This window comes from Pomacea canaliculata, linkage group LG3 (assembly GCF_003073045.1).
Source record: "Pomacea canaliculata isolate SZHN2017 linkage group LG3, ASM307304v1, whole genome shotgun sequence".
Lineage (NCBI taxonomy): Eukaryota > Metazoa > Mollusca > Gastropoda > Architaenioglossa > Ampullariidae > Pomacea > Pomacea canaliculata.
Genome location: NC_037592.1, coordinates 17,054,079 through 17,067,081, shown reverse-complemented (window position 1 = coordinate 17,067,081; position 13,003 = coordinate 17,054,079). Strand labels below are relative to the sequence as shown.

The following is a 13,003-nucleotide window of genomic DNA, read 5'->3' as shown; positions in this document are numbered from 1 at the left end:
CCGTTTCTACTTGAAAGATCGCCGTGTCTGATAGAGGCGATCGAGGCCAGGGTAACGGTGTAATAATTACAGGTGGGCCGCAGTCCATGAAAGCGGACATGGAGGGAAGCCTCTCTGTTCGTTTTCATTGATGTGACAGGTCACTGATTGATGTAGGTGATCGAGACCGCAGGGTAAGGGGTGTAAGGTGTAGTAGTAGAGAATAGCGCGGTGGTCAGTAGTGGCTTAGTACTAGAGAGATAGCGTTAGGACCAGGGATGAGGGTGGCGATAGCCACGTGGCCTCGTAGTATATAGGTTAGGGTTAGAGGGGTAGTCGGGCTTTTTCCCTCGTGTTCCAGCAGAGACATAGTCTCTGATGATTGTCAGTCGCAGGCAGCAGGTCTGAAATAGGGAAGCCGTTCAGTCAGAACGTATCACTACCTGTGGCACTGTGATCTGGTGGAGTAGAGAGGAAGGGTTGCGCTGTAAACCAAGGGTTAATTCTCCCATCGACAAGTGAGGGAGTTTTACTGTGTCCGGCAGCAAGACGTGCGAGGCAGCGGTTGGCAGACCCCACCGTGCCACCGGTCCAGGTGGTTACCTACAGAACAGCCTAAACAGTCATCTCTACTAAGAATATCGTCGCTGCATCCATTGCCTGGGGCACTGGGTGGACAGTGACAAGAAATAATCTACGAGACCGGGTGTATGCAGGCAGCTGCACCCGTCTTAGGAAACAGCGATTCCCAGTTCAGAAGTCAGCGCTACTACGAGTATCGTCGCTGCACCCGTTGCCTGGGGCAACCGTGGTGGGATAGTGACAAGGAATCGCCTAGAAGCCCGGGTGTACGCAGCCAGCTACACCCATCTTCAGGAGGCAAACGAGTGAAGCAGTCGAGTGGACTATCAGTACGATATTATCCAAGACTGTGAATTGGTGTCAAGACGGACCGCGTGTCCGACTTATGTGCAGATACGTGCAGATACGTAAGATCATATTATTTCTCAATTCATTGTTTAATTGTCTTTCATGTCAACCTAATGTTCTTTTGTTTTAATTATAATCTTTTACTTTGTACACTGCCTTGTCAGTTGAGTGTTTGCGCACGCGGGTGTGACTGCTAGTCAGGACGCGTGCGGACGTGTGAACGGGCGGATGAGAGGTGAGGGTGAAGAGGGTGGAGCGAGCCAGCAGAGGACCCCTTTCCCCTAAGGGCGAGTGAGGCCCATCCCTCTACAGCCACGCACTGTTTTCATCACAATATATATAAGGAAAGATATGTGTGTGTGTGGAGAGTACAGTAAGTTTATGCATACTTGTAGTAATATACATGTTATATGTGTCAACATCATGTGAATGCACCACACTTTTCACTCATATATATGCACACATCATTGCTTAACATAAAGAAAAGTGATTTTAATAAAGCAAAATCTCATATTCCTCCTTAATAATGCTTTCTGACAGATAAATCAGGTAAGGATCTTGAATTTTATAAACCTTTTATGTCTTTCACTTAGTGTGTAATATTTTTATAGGCCAGCGCTATTTAACCATGAAATTAAAGTTAACTATTTGAGAAGAGTACACATGGATGGACTAAATTCTAACTTCTAATATCATTGAAGGCTGAAGGCAGTTGGATCATGTGATAATCAGATATTGCCCAGTTACCAAGCATTCTTCTATGTGTCTCTGGAAAGGAAGTCTTAATTCTTTCCATAACTCACTTGATAACTACAGTTTTCTTTATAATTTTCTTTAACATGAAAGTTTCAAACCATTATTGGGCCACTTTGTAGACTAGCAGAAAATCAAAGGTTTATTTTTGATAAATTAGTCAAGAGAAGGGTTGTATAGTGTATGGTCTTGTTATCATCATAATTTTCAACTAAAACAATCATTTTGTGTAAGATCAGAGTATGATGACAGGTGTCACAGCAGGTGGTATGAATTCACATACTGTTCTTAGTGGAGTATGCATCTTTCATTTTCACTTGTGCTCTTAGATTCTTATTTTGCAGGTTCAAATAATTAAAATAAATAATAGCACCATCATTTGATAGGATACAAGAGAAAGAAAGAGAGTGTGCACATTTGCATGTATGACGTGCAACAAATTCAGTCATCTCTAGTTAGAATTGCATCTCAGTAAGTATTGTACTATCAAGTGTTCCTGCATACAGAGCAATGAAAGCTAAGTCAGCACTGATCTAGAAACACCTTATCTATAAAGCTGGTTGCCTGTGAACAAAGAAGACAACTTCTTCAGTCTCCTCTTGTCAACATGTGACCACTGGTTCTTTTATTATCATATTTTAGCTGGTATATCTCATTATTCTCATTATTTACTTGTTAAATTGTTTTCTGGTATCCAAAGAAACTGAGAATATTGAGAAATACCATCCAAAAATGTGTCATTTTTGCAGGAATCCCATACATCATCACTGTCACAACTGGAGATGTCAAAAATGCAGGCACAAGTGCACGTGTCTATATTATCTTACATGGAGGAGAGAAGGGTGCTGAGACAAGTGGCAAGATCTGGCTGGAAAAGGGGAAGTTTGACCGTGGCATGACCGACATCTTCAATGTGAATGTCTTAAGAATGCTGTCACCAGTGTCTTGTGTTGACATTGGACATGATGATAGTGGCCCAGCCTCTGGCTGGTTCTTGGACTGCCTCTCTGTGTATTGTCCAATGACAGGCATTGAACAGTTCTTCTCATGCAAAAAGTGGTTTGCAACTGACGAAGGAGATGGACTTATACAGCGTACCCTGTATGAACAGACAGGATTACGTAAAAAAAAAGAGAAAAGTGAGCATACTTGATTAACATGCCCCTGTATTGTAATTTCTTTAGTACTTCTGTCAGTAACCTCTTATTTCATGGCCTTCTGATTCAATAAAGACAGACAAGAAAGCCAAACCAAAACAACAGAAAAAAAGGTTTTGCATGATTTTATCAACAGTTACATGATTCCTCATCCATTCTTCTTCTGCATCTTCACTACAGCTATGTGCTTCTCATATAAAGATGTTTTCTTATTTACAGAAATTTCCTGGCAGGTGTGGGTGTTTACGTCAGACACAAAGCATGCAGGAACAGATGCAAATGTTTTTGTTGTCCTTTATGGAGACAAGGGCAAGTCTGATGACATCAAACTGAATAAAGATGGTGACAGTTTTGAGCAGGGCCAGATGGATATTTTCCACATCGATACTCCTGATGTTGGTTTACCATACAAACTACGAGTTTATCATGATAACTCTGGTAGATTTGCAGCCTGGCATCTAGACAAGGTGACAAATGTTTCTTTTCTACATCTCTGAAATTTTGCAGCATTTCGAAAATAATACTTCAAGTGTTTTATGTAACAAACTTAATATTGTTTGGGTGTCATCTCAAAGATGGAGATGCAGGCTGTTGGCAGCAAGACACGCTATGTTTTTCCATGCAACCGCTGGCTGGCAGAAGATGAAGATGACAAAGAAACAATTAGGGAATTACCAGCCACAGGACCTGGGATCAAAAAGCCTCTCCCAGGTAGGTGATTTGTTAGAGATTTTGTTTCAGTATTCAGTTCTCATGAAGATATCCTAGGTGGTTGTCCCACAGGGAAACTCCTACACCCATGGACCATGCCAGAAAAGCTTTTTGGCTAGAGCATATACAGTTGTTGCTCTTTTGCTCAGAAGGAAAAGAGAAAGTACACTGCTTGAAAATGATTTGCATACAGCATGTGTAGCTTGCTACCCAATTTCTAATTACAGAAAATGGCAAGTAATGAACGTGGAAGCAGGATCGCTGCTTAATGCAAAATATTTATTGATGGAAGACAAGCATCTTTATATCATTTTCCAGAAAGTGAAAATGGTAATGAGATCTGGAGAAAAAGTGTACATATCTGTGATATTATGTGGCTTTTTAGAGATATACCGACCTTTATTGTCAGCATTTCATTGGCATGGAAAGTACAAGAGACTACACAATCATCTTGCCATCATTGTTTCCTAAAAATGAGTTCAAAACAACTAAGGCTTAAGCCACTTAATTTTTGTAAGAAATAAACGATGTTTTAACTATTTGCTTTGCTGGAGTACTATACAGAATTAAGACATTAGAAGCAATTATTTTGACTAGTGGGAATCAGCATGGAGACTAGAAAGAATAGCATGTTTTCAATGGTCAAGTTTTCCCACTAAATAAAAGCATATCAAAATGGAATATGCTTCAAACAAACTCATAAATATCTTTTATTCTGTATTATTTGTCATTTAGTTTCTGCTTAATTTGAATGTGTGTCTGCTGTTTTATACAGGATAAGCAAGCCTGTGTCACTTGCTGTTGCAATGCTTTACCTCACTTTAATTTTGTCAGATTTTTAAAATGAAATATTCTTTTGCTCTTGACACGAGCTCCTGTTTACTATCTGTGATACTTTGCTGTCACTCTATCAGAAAAAGAAAGTTGTGGAACAGACCACAATTCAAGTGAAGGTCAAGAGTCTATATTTAAATAACACCTTTGTTGTGATTGTACTCACCATGCTGAGAAGAGAAACAACTACATGGACTGAACTTCAGCAAAAGTGATTTCATCAATCTTTGCTGACGATGTGTCAGTAGGAAACTAAGGCATGGTCCAGAAAGACCCGTAAGAACAATTCAAGTACCTAGGCATCACTTTTTTGCAAAGTTTACATAATAGGTATATTATAATGCTGGAGAATGCTGGTAGATAAATATGATGAAGCAACATTATCATTGTTTCTTTTGCTGATTTTTAAGTGAAGATTGTATGCTAGATAATCAGAATAACTCCTGTTGGGGTTGCAGTATTGGTGTACAAGGTTGAGGTGTACACAGGCAAGAAGTCATCTGCAGGAACCGATGCTAATGTCTACATTAACATATTTGGTGACCTTGGAGACACAGGCGTGCGCTTCCTTAAGAACTCCAAAACCAGCAAGAACAAATTTGAGAGAGGACAAGTTCGTAACTTTTTTCCCTTTATCTTTGTACAACTCATGTGTGCCAAACACAGTGTAAGGTGTGAAGGTATTACATGAAAAGTGGTAGGTGTTGTATTGGTACATGTTACAAATTCTGTTTTTGGAATAACACTTAGGTGTCACTTATAATTGGCTCACTTTGGATAGAAATCTTATGTAAATGAACACTTTATCCCCTGATATCCACTACCATAAGCATGACCTAATGTACTGTCTGCTTTGGCTATAGTAGTACATCTATTACCCTATTACATTTCGTTACCCTAGGTGCTATGTATTAATACAAGAATGCATGTTCTTTCTAGCACATCCAATTTCAGTATATTCAGACATTTCGCTCTCTCATATTGTGCAGATGGATGAATTTGATTTGGAAGCAGTGAACTTGATGAAGCTGCAGAAGATTCGTATCGGACATGATGGTCGTGGAGCAGGTGCTGGCTGGTTTTTAGACAAAGTAGTGGTCAGACACCCACAGGAGGCCAAATATGACACTGTTTTTGAATGCAACAGGTAAGAAATGTGTTTCTCAATGTATTTTCTATTTATGATGTAAATAAAACTTTAAGGTAGTAGAGCATCATTGATGTCAATGTCAAAACAGGCATTTTGGCTACATTCCCTGATAAACAAGATAGCTGCAGCAAAAATCATTTGAGCCAATCAACAGTCTGATATAAATTTATCCCAGCATCATTTGAAAGCCAGTGTTTTAAGTTTGTAATGTTTAAGTTTTAGATATTCTTACTTTCATCCATGAAAACTCTGTCTACTTTATTTTCCACTAATTTAATTTTTTTTTTAACACAGGTGGTTGGCAGAAGATGAAGACGATGGACAGATTGAAAGGGAGATAACAGCAGGAGGAGGCCAGATGCTCAGCAGTACGTAAATCGAAGTATACAGGATGCAAATCACGCTTTTTTTTTTTGATAGTAGCATTTCAGGTTCTTTTCATGTTTTCAAAACCTACCTCAAGTTAGAACAAGACTCGTTCTCAAAAGGCCTTAGTGAACTTAAAAGTCCTGCTTTTTAATGATTTTGAGTGTTGTACACTTTTTTTGCCATAGAGTTCTTACACTCTTGTTTTGTTTTTTTTCGCGAAAAGCTTATTTTTAGTGTGCATAACCAACACCTCAGTCCCTGATGGCTATGTCGGGATGAGCCAGTCGTACAAGAACACAGCAAAGATGGAATTGCTACATAACTGTAGATTTTATTCCGAGTTTCGCTCGGCGGCTGGCCTGCCATCTCACTTCCAAAATCAAAAAGCCCCCCTTAACTGTAAAGCTACACTACTTATCCTATCCCTGTCGAATGTTCCAGAACCATGCCTCTTCCTTTTTCCCATGGTCTCCTCACAAACTTTCCCTGCCCCATGGCGGCATGGTCACCCCCACCCCGTCCTGTCTGGTCATGGCCTCCCCAAGTGGCTTAGGCAACTTGGTAACTTCTGGTGTAACAATAGGTTCAGTAGCCATGAGTAGGCAGTTCAAGGCTGGCTATTACTTATGCAGCCAGCATGAGAAAGGGACAGTCCTGGTAGCTGTTTGACCCCTACCCTCTACAAACAAAGACATAACTTAGTACATGTGTATATATAACAAGATATTGTGTTATCATACCCAGTAGTAGCAAATGCCAAGATGCCCAGTTTTGTTCAGAAAGATTGTTGGCAGCAGAAGAATGACTCACTTGCACTTGTATCCAAAATTGTCCTTCTTGATAAGAGAGAATAATTGAAAATCAGTTGTGACTGATGAGGAGTATAGCTTTTTCTCTAATGCGATGCTTTTCAGCCACAACATACCATGTGCATGTAAAGACTGGTGATGTGCGAGGAGCTGGAACAGATGCCAATGTCTTCATCAAGATGTTTGGTACAAAGGGTGACACTGATTCGATGAAACTTCGCTTCTCAGAGTCTAACACCAACAAATTTGAAAGAGGCCGCACAGATGTATTTAAATTGGAAACTACAGACATCGGCAAGGTAATAAATAGCAGTGAAAAAGAGGAAAGTGGTTAAAGGCTTTTCTTAACCAGACAAATATAGATGAACTTTTAACCAAATTTGGCTAAGTTTTTTTAATATAACCATCATCCAAAAACTTTGCTGAACATCCATAAGACAAGGAAGAAAACATGAAAATCAAACACAAGAAGATGGGTGGGTAGGGATAGAAAAAATAATTATAAGAATGTTTGAGTGGGAGCAACCAAGTGTTACAAAAAGTATCTCAGAAGAGGTACAGAAAATTTGTTTTCCATCACTTGAGATTAATTACTTTTACATTAATATGCCTGAAGACAGGTGGCTGGTTGATTGCTATCTGAGACTATGCCCAGCAGTAATGAGAAGGTACGGGTGACACACGTGAAGTATTAAATGCTTTCAGATCAAGAAGATTAGGATTGGTCATGACAACAGCAAGCCTGGCGCTGCCTGGTTTTTGGATGAGGTCCGCATCGACGTTCCATCTCTAGGGGAGCACTACCGCTTTGCTTGTCACCGCTGGCTTTCAGACAGTGAGGGTGATCGACAGACAGAAGTTGAAATCGAACCGACATCTCAAGAAAAGCGACAAAAAAGTAAGCAGCTTTAAGCATGAAAAGTATTTATGAATGAAGAGGAATGTGTGAGCATGTTTATGCTGTGGTTTGCTGTACATTAAGTATATGTGTTACATGAGAGTCATTAAGCACTCATTGATCTTTTATATTTTAGTGCCATAGCCTTTTATGTAGAAGTCTTATTTATACAGTGTTAGACATGAGCTGAAGCAGGTGGCTTAGTGATGGGAAAAGACATCTGTAACGTTACACAAGATTTGCTTCCCTTTCCCATGTTTCTCACCCAGAAACAAATGCCCTTTATCACCCTTTAAAAGCATAGTCTTATACAGGTAGTAGGTCCTGAGCTTGAAGAGAAGCTGCCACTGATCAGAGCTGTGCTGAAGAGTGAATCACACCCTTTAGAAATAGGATGATAACATAACATAGACCCACTTTAATTCCTGTCATCTTTTACACCTGAACAACTGTGACAGTGGGGAAGTGTGGCACACCTGGGCAGCCCTGTGTTATTGTCTGTGGAACACTTCCCTGTGTGCAGCCATACCATATGAGGTGACTGTTTGGACCAGTGATTTGAAAGGTGCAGGAACCAACTCCAATGTTTTCCTACAGATATATGGAGAGAAGGGCAAGACTGAAGAAGTGAAGCTTCACAACAAGACAGACAACTTTGAAAGGGCAGCTGTTGACAAGTTCAAGGTACGACCACTTCAGCACAAAATGGTCATTATCAAAAGTAGAGGGTGAATAAAATATAGCAGCATTGCAGTGCTAAAGGGGAGGAGCAGGTTTGCTTTTCTTAATAACCTGCAGCCCTCATTGTCAGAATTCATGTTGTTAGTTTTTCAGGTGCTTAGTATTCACCTCCATCTCTCTCAGTACTGACCTTGTTGTCCACTTGATTTGATGAATAAGTCAATAAAGTTTAAAGTGTATTTGCAATTATTATGTGCCCTAAGGTGGAAGCTGCAGATATTGGCCAGATTCAAAAGATTCGAATAGGACATGATGGTGCAGGAAGATTTTCTGGATGGCATTTAGATAAGGTAAGGTGATTTTAATATGTCTAGTGTTGAGCTGTCAGTATTTATTTGGATAATTTCTTCATGACTTTGCAGTATTATAAAGTATAAGGAATGCCACCTGTCTTTTGTTTGCATGCTTCAGAAATAGATTATAGCTAGCTCAAATGAAATCCATCAATATGTTTGTAATTTAAGAATCTTTTGGTGTATTCAATAGGTGCTTATACAGCGACCTCTGCCAGAAGGCAAGAGATTAAAGAAGAAGAAATCTGATGCTGAGCGACGTAAGTCTTTACTCAGTTCCCATCGCTCAGATGATGAAGAATCTAATTTATCCAGTCCCTCCTCAACACCTGGTCGCCAGCGCCTCAAAGCCAAGAAATCATCCTCTACACTGGATGCTGTCATTGAAGAAGATGAAAGTGACGGCGGCACTGAAGACTACTGGTTTTTTGTTGGTCAGTGGTTTGCTCGCGGTGAAGGTGATGGCCAGATTGTTCGAGAATTTACACCAACTGATGAGAGAGGTCAACCTCTGAAAGGTGCTCTGGAAGGTTGGTATTAGACTTACAGTATGGTGATAAAATGAGACATTGTTTTTAGGTTTACAAAACGGTCTCATAAACTTTTCAGTCTTTGGAAAGTAAGCTACTAAGCAACAAAATAAGTTAATGTCTAGAAAGAAGATATTGTGAAAATTGTCTTCAAAATATTTAACAGAACCTATTTTCAAAAGGAATGATCTGATCACAGGTTCTTGTGTTTTTCAGAGTTGAATATGCAGTCCATGTGTTCACTGGAGATGAATATGGAGCTGGTACCGATGCCAATGTTTTCATCACTGTCTATGGTGATAGAGGAGATACAGGGGAGAGGCAACTAAAGGACTCCAAAAATTTTACTAATAAGTTTGAACGCAACCAGGTGGACATTTTATTTTTTAAACATTATTAAATCTAAAGCTACCTTTCTTCATCTCAGATATTTGACGGTTTATTTTATATCTTTGGATTTTCCCTTAGAGAGAACATGACAACTTTATGTGCTTTTTTAATTAAAGCCATTTCAGAGGGAACTTTATTTTTCGAAATCTGATTTGAATTACAAAGGCTTTGCATATGCTTATCTAGGATCAAGCTTCCTTCTTCGTCTTTCTGCAGCACATTGTAAGAGAGATAATTTCAGGCGTAATAAGAATGAAAGGTAATAAGTTCTGTAATTAGTATTGCACTTGTGAATCTCCTCAATCACTCCTTAATACAGATGGTACTAGTGGTCACTAAAAGTCTCACTGGCTGTTCACAGGAGGATGTATTCATTGTGAAAGCTGTGGACTTGGGCAAACTGACCAAAGTCAAGATTCGCCATGACAACAAAGGAATGGGTGGAGCCTGGTTTTTGGACAGAGTGGAAATAGAAGATGCCAGACGAAAAAAGAGGTACATACAGCTTCTTGGACTTGGAAGTTCTGAGAGAATGTGGACCTTACTCATGTTTCCCTTAGAACATTTTCTCTTGTTCATATTTTGATTTTGATTTTCACTGATTCTTTTTGTCCAAGAAGCAGTGATCTGGCTGATTAATTTCTCTTAATTCCCAGATTTACTTGTCCCTTCAGTTTGAAGTGAGTTGTACAAGTTTAAGATTTTACAGCAATAGCAATTATTTGAAAAAATGTATTTCACTTAGACCTTAGAGGTGTGTTCAATGTTTTTACAATTTTTTTTTTACAGTAAGTGGCGAATCACAAAGCTTTTGCAATGTTTTCAGTGTTGAGATGCAGCATAATTTGTCAGCAAATTGTCACTGCAATATGCATCTTTCTGTGCCTTGTCGAAACCTTAGAGACCTCGATCAGTTGTCCACTTTACAACTTTAATAAGAGATCACTCCTTTTAGATCTTATGGTAATGACTGCTAAGAAAAAGTAGCTGCAACAAAGTACATGTCTGATGAGGCAAAGACATGCATCACTGCAGATCATGGAAAGTTGTAATTGCACCTCAGATAATCATTGAACTGACGTCCTAGGTGTTTTAAGATTTGATGCAATAGCAATGTACTGAGGTCTGCAGACATCCAGCTTGACTCCATCGGAGTTTTTTTAGTTGATGATAGCCATTCACTGATTGTTGTACATTGTCTCTTCCAGTTACCTCTTCCCCTGCCAGCGGTGGCTTGCAACTGACAAAGATGATGGGCAGATCTCACGTGAACTGGTGCCTGTAGATATGTCTCTCAAACGGAAACTTTCTCGCAAAGATTCATCTGCTGCTCTGAGAAATGAAATAGCATTGGAAATCAAAGGTAAAACTCAAAAGTGTTTTGCAGCAAAGGTAAAAAATGTAAACTTTATACTTTCTTTTCTTTTAATGTCACTCAATATGAAAGCAATAGATCTTATGGCCACTAGTTTAATAGTTTCATTGTAGCAAATGACAAGAAAATTTTGTGGAATTCCAAGTCATGTTATAGAAATGATAAATTTGGAGTACCTGTGATTAGTAAAAGAATGAGTAGACATTTGCAGAAAAAAATTGTCTTACTAATCAAAACATACACACACACTTATGCACATATACATGAACTCAATACATTCTGAAATGATTATCATAATTAAGAAATGTGTAAATTCAATGTTAATGTTAGAAATGTGGTGTGATTTTATTCTTGCTGAAATGTAATTATTTTGTAATGTTTGTTTTTGTAATGTTCAATAGCTGTCATGACGACATACTATGTGAAGGTCACAACAGGAGATGTGTGGGGAGCAGGGACAGATGCAAATGTCTTCATCATTCTGTATGGTGACAAGGACAGCACAGGTAAATACACAGCACAGGCAAATAGGGCAAATGTCTTCATAATTATGTATGGGAAAAGGACAGCACAGGTAAATAGGGGGAATGGATTAGCAAATCTCCATAAATCTGACCATCGTGCATGCTATCAAGCATTTGGTGAAGGGTGAACACTTCATATTGAAAAGTTTAACTTGTGTTCATGGGATACAGGCGACTGCTGCCTCCCCCTAGAGGAATGGTGAAAGTAATTTTCTTCTACCATTTTTTTTTTTTTAGCAGCTACCATCGGACATTGAAAATCAGACAGGCATTCATGTGTAGGTAGTAAGATTGAATGTTTACATTTGCTTAAGTCCATTTTCAAGAGCGGTCCTTCAAATTAGGTACTGAAAGTAGTGTCCTCAAATACTCAGAGTACCAGTATAGATACTCAGAGGACAGTATTAAATCCAAATTTAGAAGAAGCTCATCAAGCTGTCTATAAATCTGTAAGTTACTTACAGTTGTCCTCACCGCATGCTTATGTTGTATCCATAGTGTACTCAACACACATTACCATAAATTTTGATTTATTGAGCACACCTGCATATAAGCCACACCCACTGAACTTGAAAGCTGCATCGTAGGCATATAGTCTCGCTTTCAGTAAGATGAGGGTGTATGCTTCAGCAACTGATCTGAATGCTTCAGTTGTATGTAGCTTTGATTTTAAAATGTGAACAGTTAACAAGGTAACAACATTAATAGTTAACATATTAACATGGCGCTCATAGAAAAATTAATTGCAATCTGAAAAAATCCAGAAAAATCTGCAAACAGGCTGCATCGCTGTTTAAGCCACAGGGTTTAAAGCTAGGACAGGTGCCAGCAAAGAAATTAAAACACAGCATGGACAGTTTGTACTGAATCCTAAATGGATAATAATGATTAATTTTTCAGGTAAAATGTTCCTCAAGTCATCTCGGACAAACAAGAACAAATTTGAGAGGAATCAGATGGATGAGTTCATATTGGAGACTGTAAACATTGGAGAACTAAAAAAAATCAGGTGAACTAGAAGCAGAGCACATGTGTAAGACAATAGTGGTATATATCTTTCTGCTTGTTTTAAGTTTCGAGCTTGTTTTGAGTGAATGTCAGCTTGTTTTTACATGGGAACTATTTCCCTCTAAGGATCATCAAAACATGTCGGGGTATTTACCCTTAGTGCTTAGTGATTCAATGGTCAGGTGTTGAATGGTGATGGATGTAACAGGGTTGGCCACGACAACTCAGGAGGTGGAGCAGCCTGGTTTTTGGACAATGTGGAGATTGACTGCCCCTCACTAGGCCGTACATGGTTCTTTCCTTGCAAACGCTGGTTGTCCGAGTCAAAAGATGATGGGGAGATAGAAAGAGATCTTGTTCCACAAGAGCTAGAGACAGCACAGTACAAGCCCTGTGAGTTCTTTCTTGACAATGATTACAAGATCTTTTTTTTTCTTTGTTCTTTTACCCTGTTCCTTCAGATTCTTTCTCTCACGTTGAAGACAGTTATCTAAATAATTATCATGAACTGTATTTTATTCACTAAGCACCTATACTTGCTATGTGTTGTAT

General features: G+C 39.0%; 1 protein-coding gene across 1 annotated transcript in view; it reads left to right on the top strand.

Moving 5' to 3' along the window:
- LOC112558986 (lipoxygenase homology domain-containing protein 1-like) overlaps window positions 1-13,003 on the top strand; it is a 57,265-nt gene that overhangs the window by 30,091 nt on the left and 14,171 nt on the right. The window contains 18 exon segments of the mRNA XM_025229775.1: window positions 1,450-1,458; window positions 2,412-2,801; window positions 3,039-3,286; window positions 3,395-3,530; window positions 4,823-4,977; window positions 5,354-5,511; window positions 5,809-5,882; window positions 6,798-6,991; window positions 7,398-7,590; window positions 8,114-8,274; window positions 8,535-8,621; window positions 8,818-9,154; window positions 9,385-9,524; window positions 9,906-10,039; window positions 10,753-10,907; window positions 11,321-11,425; window positions 12,344-12,452; window positions 12,660-12,844. Coding sequence (XP_025085560.1) covers window positions 1,450-1,458; window positions 2,412-2,801; window positions 3,039-3,286; window positions 3,395-3,530; window positions 4,823-4,977; window positions 5,354-5,511; window positions 5,809-5,882; window positions 6,798-6,991; window positions 7,398-7,590; window positions 8,114-8,274; window positions 8,535-8,621; window positions 8,818-9,154; window positions 9,385-9,524; window positions 9,906-10,039; window positions 10,753-10,907; window positions 11,321-11,425; window positions 12,344-12,452; window positions 12,660-12,844 — 2,970 coding nt within the window.